Source organism: Manihot esculenta, chromosome 9 (genome assembly GCF_001659605.2).
Source record: "Manihot esculenta cultivar AM560-2 chromosome 9, M.esculenta_v8, whole genome shotgun sequence".
NCBI lineage: Eukaryota > Viridiplantae > Streptophyta > Magnoliopsida > Malpighiales > Euphorbiaceae > Manihot > Manihot esculenta.
This window is the reverse complement of record NC_035169.2, coordinates 8,636,823-8,646,240: the sequence shown is the minus strand read 5'-3', so window position 1 is coordinate 8,646,240 and position 9,418 is coordinate 8,636,823. Positions and strand designations below refer to the sequence as shown.

General features: G+C 34.5%; 2 protein-coding genes across 2 annotated transcripts; both read left to right on the top strand.

Moving 5' to 3' along the window:
- The first annotated feature begins 771 nt into the window (after window positions 1–771).
- On the top strand, window positions 772–1,762 carry LOC110621888 (casparian strip membrane protein 1). Its single transcript, XM_021766166.2, has 3 exons — window positions 772–1,194; window positions 1,290–1,413; window positions 1,499–1,762. Exons 1-3 carry the CDS (start codon window positions 935–937, stop codon window positions 1,718–1,720), a joined length of 606 nt encoding a protein of 201 aa, XP_021621858.1. The 5' UTR covers window positions 772–934; the 3' UTR covers window positions 1,721–1,762.
- A 655-nt stretch (window positions 1,763–2,417) lies between these two features.
- On the top strand, window positions 2,418–9,044 carry LOC110622925 (mRNA-decapping enzyme-like protein). The gene is made up of 8 exons (XM_021767665.2): window positions 2,418–2,769; window positions 2,895–2,935; window positions 3,114–3,163; window positions 3,394–3,538; window positions 4,739–4,795; window positions 6,044–6,167; window positions 7,284–7,748; window positions 8,605–9,044. The coding sequence occupies exons 1-8, from the start codon at window positions 2,611–2,613 to the stop codon at window positions 8,659–8,661; spliced, it is 1,098 nt and encodes a 365-aa protein (XP_021623357.1). The 5' UTR covers window positions 2,418–2,610; the 3' UTR covers window positions 8,662–9,044.
- Window positions 9,045–9,418: the final 374 nt, after the last annotated feature.

Below are 9,418 nucleotides of genomic sequence, written 5' to 3'. Positions count from 1 at the left end.
TATTCGGTTGTTGACAGTGGATCATATTGATACAATGATGGTATAATATGCTAAAATAGTCTGGTCCAAATGACTAATTAATATTCCTCAACAATTCATTTTAAATCAACTTAAGTTCTTTTAAAAATACAATAAACCTTGCTACTATATATAATATTTTTTTAAGTCAAAATTACCAGATAATTAAATTTTATAAGTAATAGATTATGAACAGATATATAATATATTGATTCATACATTCTTACACATCCAATCCATCAAAATTGAGTAGTTAGTATTATTTGCTCAACTTTTATTTTTTCAGCTTTTGCTTCATAAGCAAATTTGACCAAAAGGCTAATTGACCTTCTAATTATAAAAAAGTAAATTATTATTAAATTCTTAAATTTTTATAAAATTAACTAACTTATCTCTATTTTAAAATCATTTAATTAAAACGTTTCTATATTTTATAAATCTAACTCTTTAGTACTTTTATTAAACAAAAAATTGTTAATTATTTTAAATTATTTATCATATTTAGTTTTTATTATCATAAATAATCATATTATTTAGTCTTATTTGATAAAAAGACTAAATAATTTCAAGAGACCTTTTAATTGAGTGATTTTGAAATAGGGATGAACTAGTAAAAATTCTACAAGTATAAGAACTTGATAGTAATTTTTCATTATAAAAAATGAAAATTAGCAACAACTCCTCTCAAGCCTTACTAACCAGAAATTTCTTAACAAGTATATTTAAAAAATCACAGTTGAATTTTTTCTATTACATGGTTGAGTATTCAGAACACTAACTACTTCAACACAACCAACTCCTCTACTTCTCTCTTATATAACCCTTCAACCTTTCTTCCCCTGTTCATCACAAGCAATTTTCACTCTTCTTATTAAGTCCCAAAATCTAAAAGCTACCTTCAATTTTCTCTTGAAATATGTCAACTTCAATTGATATTCCTGCCGCTGAATCCAGTGCTGCTGCTAAAGGAAAAGCTCCTCTGATTGGAACTTCCACCACCAGCCATGGAGGAGGATATAAAAAGGGTATTGCTATATGTGACTTTCTTTTGAGACTTGGTGCTGTAATTGCAGCTCTTTCTGCTGCTGCAACAATGGCTACCAGTGATGAGACTCTTCCATTTTTCACTCAGTTCTTCCAGTTTGAAGCTAGTTATGATGATCTCCCCACTTTTCAGTACGTGACATCTCTTCATCTTAATTGATTCTTACGTCAAAACTAGTTATGTTTATGCATGCAGTAACTGAGAAACCCTTCATCCATGGCTGCAGATTCTTTGTTATTGCTATGGCGATAGTTGCAGGCTACTTAGTCCTCTCTCTTCCCTTCTCAGTTGTGGCTATTATTCGCCCTTACGCTGTTGGACCAAGGCTTCTTCTTCTCGTTTTGGACATTGTAATGTTTAAAAGTTTAGGATTTTGACTCGTAATCTGGTATTTGATATTGAAAATGATGTGTGATGTTTGTTTATTATATGCAGGTTGCGCTAACTCTAAACACGGCGGCTGCTGCGGCTGCGGCGGCTATAGTGTACTTAGCTCATAATGGAAACTCAAGCTCAAACTGGCTTGCTATTTGCCAACAATTTGGTGATTTTTGCCAGAAAGCTAGTGGAGCTGTGGTGGCTGGCTTTGTTTCAGTTGTAGTGTTCATGTTGTTGGTTGTGATTTCTGGTCTGGCTCTTCGAAAACAGAAGAATTAATTATTCTCTTCATGTTTGCTTACGAGTGTGAAGTATCGAATTTAAATCCTTACAATGAGTCAAAATGTTTCTAATTTCTTGTCTTGGGAATTATTTAAATGAAAATATTATTTTGTGTTGCTTCATTGGCCATTGCTTGATCTTCTTTATCATCCTTTTTCTTTTTTCCTTTTACTCCCATATAATTAATTAAGCTTAAGACGATAGATTAAGGATCAAATGCAAATTAACTATTAAAAGAAACGAAGTTGTCTATATTAAAGTATATCATACATTTGGTAGACACAAATCCTCACTCCTTTAATTTCTTAATAAAAGATTTTAAAAAATATTCAAAAGGGAAATCTCATTTAGCCTTAGCTTAGAAAACCCAAATAATGCAATTTATGAGCTTAAATTATTGACTTAGCCCCTTTTTTAGGGTTCTAAATTGAGCTAGTGTAAGCCTAATGTTAATCACTTTTTTTGTAAAAAAAAAAACTCATTATGTAGCTTAATAAATTAATAATTTTGAAATTAAATATTTACAAAAATTATATATTAATTAATAATTATATATCATGTAAAGAATTTTATAGGAATTCGATTTAAATAATCAATCTAAATTTAAATTTATTATGGTACAAAATGGAATTTATATTATTATATGGAAGTGGAACCACACCGCATCCCTACAGAAAAACACAAAGCCTGCTGAGTAAGTAAAGAAGAAGCTCTTGAGGGCCATATTTGTCTTTCTGGAAAATAAATTGCTCCATTTTCCCTCACTATAACGGAACAGTAGTCCTTCACGGCTCTCTCTCTCTCTCTCTCTCTAACATCTTTCCCGGGGAAATAGAGGGAAAATTCTCAGTCAGATAGGGTTTAGGGTTGTGTAACGAATCATAAAAATGTCTCAGACGGGGAAATTGATGCCGAATCTGGATCAGCAGAGCACTAAGATGCTCAATCTCACTGTTCTGCAGAGAATCGATCCATTCATTGAAGAGATTCTGATCACGGCTGCCCATGTCACTTTCTACGAATTTAATATCGAGAGCAACCAGTGGGTAGGTTCGCTTATTCTTTTGCTTTCTTTGTCCGTTTGGCTGATGAGCTCGTTTTAGATTTATGTTTGCGTTTCATTTTCCTGATTTATTGCTTTCTTCTTGGAATAATCATTTTGTCGTTGCAGAGTAGGAAGGACGTTGAAGGATCTCTATTTGTCGTTAAGAGGTACTCTGTTTTTGGCTCTCACTCAGTGTGTTTGTGTGAGAGAGAGAGAGAGTCAGAGAGATGTATTACTTTTTTGTTATTAATCGATTATAATGTGTTAGAGAAGATCGGATTTTACCGAAACTTGGCTGAACTAATGTTGGCTGCTGTTTTTCTCTTCTTCTTTTCATTGTTAAAGGAATACTCAACCGCGGTTTCAGTTCATTGTAATGAATCGGCGAAATACAGGTTCGGATTTGTAGACAATGCTTCTTTTGAGTTGTGATATTACAGCTCTTAGTGCTGAATGCAGTTCCATACTATATTTTTGCATTTTTCAAGTTTTTTTACCCAACCAAGCGTCAGTTAACCATTTTTTACTGAAATATTGATTCATGAAGATGCATTCTATCATATGTAGTTACTCATTTGTCATCAAGTTTCTTGAAATTTTTTTTTTAATTTTTTTTTACAAACAGAAAACCTTGTAGAGAATCTTTTGGGAGATTTTGAATATGAAGTTCAAGTGCCATATTTGTTGTATCGAAATGCAGCCCAGGAAGTTAATGGTATTTGGTTTTACAATTCTCGTGAATGTGAGGAAGTTGCCAACCTCTTTAGTAGGTACAGAACATTTCTTATTTAACATTTTTAGATTGATATCAGAAGTTACCTTCAAATTTCAACAGACTAAATGCCTAATGAGTATTATTGGATGGGTGAGGAACTAATTGTATGAATCTAAGACTTGGGTAACTAATGGAGGTTATAAATTGGCCTTGTTAGAAGTTAAGAGAATTTTTGCAGGCGGGAGAAAAGCACAGGGGATTATCACAGTGAAGGACATTTGGAAATACTAATCATATATATATATATATATATGATTAGTATATTGAAAGAGGATTCATTGAATGAAAGTAGTTGATTTCATTCTTTGGTTTCAGTTCAGCCTATCAGACTATATATAGTAGTGGTGGGTTGAAGTATGTCTTGTTTATTAAAAGGTTTATTTGTTTGGCTTTGTGGATAACTTGTTCTTTTGCTAGTAGGCTTTTGTTTGGATAGTGTCTGGTTCTAAAAATTGTGTATAATTCTATTTTTTATTAAGACTGCATATCCAATTTTCTTTTTTGCTTTTTGTTCACAAGTTTGTTGAATGGGCTATCTGTGACTGTGGTGTGACCAAGTTATTATTTGTAAAAAAACGTTGACTGCCTTTCTATTTTCTTTTAATTTTTGGGTTATTTTGGTTTTCCACTCTTTTACTTGATGAAGTTATCAAAGTTAGGTGCCATTTTTCTCTGGTCATATAGCTGTTATTTGTAAAGATTTTTTTGGTTTCCCACTTCTCATATAGATGTGTTTTCTGCATTTTTCTCTAGGATCACGCTGTGTATTATGTTTTTCACAATGACTTTGGTTATGGAGTTCAAGTCATTGCTTATTTTATTTTATTTTTATTGTTCAATGGATTGCATTTAGTTGTGATGTTGTATTGAGTTTTCGTCCTTCGCTTCAGTCGGATAGCTCTCCTCCCTACAGTCCCTTCTGTTCAGCAGAACATGGCACCATATCATTTTCTTAGATGTTATTTTGTACTGGAAGCAAAGAATAAATAGTAGCTAATATCTGTTTATCTATTACTTTGTCAACTTTTAAAATACATGCAATATCAAAGCTAATACAACCTGAATGCAATTCATTCAATAATAAGGTAAAATATCAAAACGTAACGCTTTGTATAGCGTGGGCTTGCTTGCTAGTTTACGTTGATATTAAGTGTCTGGATCTAGTAGTTACCGCTTGATACTTTTCCTTTTACAGGATACTTAATGCATACGCAAAGGTTCCTCCAAAGTCAAAGGTATCTTCAAGTAAAAGGTATTAATTCTATTAGAATATATTCAAAGGAAGATTAGATACCTCATAAACGTTGATTCTCATGATATATGAACCACTCATGCTGGTGCAAACACCCATTTGCTCATGCACTTGTCCTGTCTTCTGCCTTTACAATGTGAATCCAAGGACAATAAGTGGCAAATAAAAATACTATGGAATGTGATGTTATAGTGGTTTAGAAACACTACATGACTGAGATTGAGAGCTGTGATTTGTTTTTCCAGCTTTATGTATTATGCATATATAGGAAGATTCTGATATAGATTTTACTCTTCGGGTTTATTTATTTATTTATTTTTTAAGTGGTAATGTAACTTTTAATCAGTGTTGTTAAAGGCAATAAAAGGCAAGAGGTGAGGCGCCACCCCCTCGCCTCGCTTGACTGAGGCAAGGCGCCTGCACAGAGGCGACTCAGTCCACAAAGGCACCAGAGGCGACGCCTCACTGAAGCAAGCCCTTTTTTTTTTAAAAAAAAAAATGCTTTTAAACAACAAAAGAGAAATTCTAGTCTCTCTCTATCTCTTTCAAACAGCAGATAACACTTCTGCAGCAAATTTCTTACTCTTTCTTGCTCCAAATAACATCAACCAGGTATGTCTCTCCTCCGTTCTCTCTTTCTCTCTTCTTCTTCTTCTTCTTCTTTCTCCTCTCTTCTCTCCCCACTGTACCAGCATAGCAGCATGTCTTCTTTTTTAATTTTTCTCTCTTCTCCTTTTTTCCTTCTCTTTCTGATCCTCTTCTCTCTTTGCTGAACCTGGCACAGCAGCAAATCCTCTTTTTGTTTTCCCTTTTTTTTAAAAAAAAAAATTTCTCTCTTGCAAATAATATATATTTCATTTCAACATGTAATTTTTCCTTTAAATATGGGTGTTTATTGAAGTGTTTATATGCATATATATGTCTATTTATAATATATAACAAAATTTTGGCTTTGTCGCCTTTTTTAAAAAGGCGTTGCCTCGCCTCTCACCTGCGGTGATAGGGGACCCTATCGTCTTAGTGTCACCTCTCGCCTTGATAACACTGCTTTTAATACTGTTTACTGGAGTACTTTCCCTTTTCTTCTCAAGTCTAGGTCATGTTCAATAATTCAATTATTATAGATTCACATTTTGTTCTCCAGGAGTTTACAAATGTTACCATGGAATACCGTCCTATTATCTTCTATTTTGCCAATTGAGATGTCAACATTTTTTAGCCCGTTACTCATACCATATTATATTGTAGTGAATTTGAGGAGCTTGAAGCAGTTCCGAGTATGTCAGTGATTGAAGGTCCGTTGGAGCCTTCATCAACTGTCTCTGCTCCAACTGATGGTCCAGAGGATTCTTCCTTTGATAATTTCTTTAGTGTACGTGCCTCTAGCCCACCACTTTTCTTTTAGATTGTTTTAATTTACAATCTGCTATTAATATAATATATTCAGTTATTTGTTTCAGTGAATGTATGGATGCTGTCCTAGTTTTTCAGACTATTTCTGAGTTCATCATTTTAGGTGGTAACTCATTGTACAGTAGATAATGATGCAATATTGGAAGTTTAAGGAGTTATTAGTCATTCTAGAATTTGGAAGTTTAGAGTTTTATGATTTTGGAATTTTAACAAATCTACTATTGTTATTGGATTTATTATTTTGTTTCTAGTTTGTTTTGTTTAGGAATCCTAATTAGTATTTGATTAGGGTTTCTTAATCCTAATCTTAGTAGGATTGCTAGTTTTTAAATACTTATGGTTAGATATTTTATTAGTAAGACTTTTATTATGATTATTATTGGCAATTAAATAAAGCTAAGGATTAGTTTCTCTTTTGTGTCTAGTGATTTTTTTTCGCCTGATCCCTTTGTTCAACATCAAGAGTTCTATATTTTTCCAATGGACCTGATTATATTGTGATATTTTAAGTACTACTTTAACTATTACTACTGTATAGTGGCACTACAGAAAGGATTGTAGATATTTTACAACTATTGATCAGTAGCAAGAATCTCGTTCTTACTTAAACCACTTGTCCTTGTAATTCTAAGGAAGTTATTTTGGTGGTCCTTTGGGACATTTCACTAAATTGGAAATTTCTTCCATGCATCATATTATAGACCCGTAATTACTTGTCAGAGTCTGCCATGTATTAGTTATATCATATGGTACAGAATGTCCCCTCTTGGCTCTTGTAGAACTGATACAATTGATGGAAGTAAATCCAGAAGCAGTAGCGTGAGCTTCCAACTACTGGCTTATATCATTCAAAACTGGAGCGATAGCTAAGTTGTGGAGAACTTGTTTATGATTCGCAGTATATGGTTTTCCATTTAATTGTTTATGATGTGTGTGCTTTTGGCATGCAACATAGTTGACATTTGCACATTTACTTGCTATGCTGCATTTGTGTTATTTTGGCATCATTTCCACCTGGCTCTTGTTATGTCCATCATGTCACTTCCTGATAAGTTGGTTGATACTATTATTGCAGGCAGCTATGAATATTGGAAGCGGTGCCCCTAATTTGGCAAATTCAAGACAACCTTATCATTCTGCAGTCACTGTCTCAACACCCTCCCATACGCCTAATATCGTTTCCCCACCTTCACAAACTCCACAACTACCATCTCTTCCTCTTTCATCTTTGCCTACTTCAGTAGCCATCCGTGACACACCTGATCCAATCAGCAGTAGCAATCGTGTTACTAATCTTGTGAAGCCCTCTTCATTTTTTACTCCACCTTCTTCGTCCACATTGATGGCTCCTCCTATCTCATCACCTCTGCCTACTGCTCCTGCTCTTCATCCTCCCCTAAATCTGCAACGCCCATATGGGACCCCAATGCTTCAACCCTTTCCACCTCCCACGCCACCCCCATCTTTGACTCCTAGTTCTTCTACCACACCTGTTATTAACAGAGACAAAGTCCGTGATGCACTTTTGACACTTGTTCAGGTATTTTACTCTCTGATCTCCCAATTCTGTGATTTCTCATCTTCTTTAAAAGATGAAAACATTTTTTCTATATTTTCTCCATTGCTGAGAACATAAAATGTCTGTGCTGCTGTGAATTAGGGGCTTTATGCTTTCCTTCTGATCAAATTTGTGAAAATTTTTGCTGTTAATTCACTCTTTTATTTATTGGAAATGAGTGGTAATTAGCTTGCCACTAGCTCAGTTATTTCACAGTTCTGAGAGGTAGTGGATACATGTGATAAGCTTACCTTATAATCCTTGACATCCGTGAAAATGTTTCTAAGACTTGTTCATGGAACTGAGTGGTGATGAATTGATCTTTGCTGCTTTGGCATCCATTAGAAAGTTGCAACTTACCCCTCCGATGCAGGCATTGAATTTTAAGCTTGTGGTTATCCATCAGCCTTTTGACATTTGCTGGTTCCTTGTTCAGGCAAATAGTTGCCCTAACATTCATTTGACTTTGATATAGTACTTGAAATCTGAAGTTGGTATGGTGGGACAAGAAAAATGCTAAATGGGGATTTGTGTAGGGTGGAAGTTGTGTACTAAGAAAAAAAAGAACGGGGGGGGAGATGGAAGGTTGAGAGACTGACTGAAGGGGCAACCTTGGTCCCTCCAATTGCTTGGAATTTGAGAGAGAGGGAGATATAAACTAATGGATAACAATGGTTCTAGAATGTTACAGCTGAGTATTTGAAATATTTTTTGGATGCTTAGCATGCAAGGTTCTGATCCTCTTTTGTTGTGGATTTTTTACAAGCACCCATTGATTTTTAGTTTTATTTTAAATGTTAGAACATCTATTAACCTCCTGACACACTTATTTTGGCAGGATGATCAATTTATTGACATGTTTTATCAAGCACTGCTGAAGGTGCATCATTCCTGAGGTACTAGAGAGACACGGCAGCCTTTTCCATTGGCATATCTGATCACGTAAAGGATGCATGCTTGTAACATTGAGTTTGGTGTACAGTCTAGTCCACAGATATAAGGGTGACACACGTCCCTGTAATGAGCTTATTCATATTTGCCGTAAAGTTACCTGGTTGTGGTTGGAAGGGATTTATTATTTGTTTCAGTATTAGGGTGTCCTCCACTCTGATGGAAATGTTGTAGCAATAGAAACAGAAAGTTTTTATGAATCTCAAGAGGTCATTTGCAGTTTTTCAGGCTCCGTAGGACACTAGCAGTTGGGTCAAAATCTGTGTTAATAAGGAACTAAGGACAGTTGGTGGGAAATGATGTTTGCCTCTGCTTTCTATTTCTTTATGACGCCTCTTCTTCATATTATTTATTTTTTCCTTTTCTTTGACTTTTAATTAATACAATCTATGGGATTCATTGGATCAAAAACAGTCTTATTTCGTGCTGTCCATAACATATAACAAGAATGCATGGAAAGTTGAAAGTCCTCCATAGATGTCAAAGCAAACGCCCCGAAACGCCACCGTTTAAAACTATGGCCATCAACTATACAAACACTGGACAGATTTAACAGACTCCATGTCGGCTTTCACCTTGGGACAATACCTACAAAGATGCAACAGTCTCTGCTCCTAGGCCTCAAACTCCAAATGTTTCAATTCACCATTTATTTAAAATTGAAAACGTAATAATTAATGGCTGAAATATAAATTTATTTG

What these genes read in the sequence shown, in the direction of transcription:
- LOC110621888 (XM_021766166.2), top strand. Translation starts at nt 935, where the DNA reads ATGTCAACTTCAATTGATATTCCTGCCGCTGAATCCAGTGCTGCTGCT. An exon ending in GATGATCTCCCCACTTTTCA is followed by an intron (nt 1,195 to 1,289) that starts GTACGTGACATC and finishes CCATGGCTGCAG; the next exon opens with ATTCTTTGTTATTGCTATGG. An exon ending in TTCTTCTCGTTTTGGACATT is followed by an intron (nt 1,414 to 1,498) that starts GTAATGTTTAAA and finishes TATTATATGCAG; the next exon opens with GTTGCGCTAACTCTAAACAC.
- LOC110622925 (XM_021767665.2), top strand. Translation starts at nt 2,611, where the DNA reads ATGTCTCAGACGGGGAAATTGATGCCGAATCTGGATCAGCAGAGCACT. An exon ending in TCTCTATTTGTCGTTAAGAG is followed by an intron (nt 2,936 to 3,113) that starts GTACTCTGTTTT and finishes TCATTGTTAAAG; the next exon opens with GAATACTCAACCGCGGTTTC. An exon ending in CACTTTTGACACTTGTTCAG is followed by an intron (nt 7,749 to 8,604) that starts GTATTTTACTCT and finishes TTATTTTGGCAG; the next exon opens with GATGATCAATTTATTGACAT.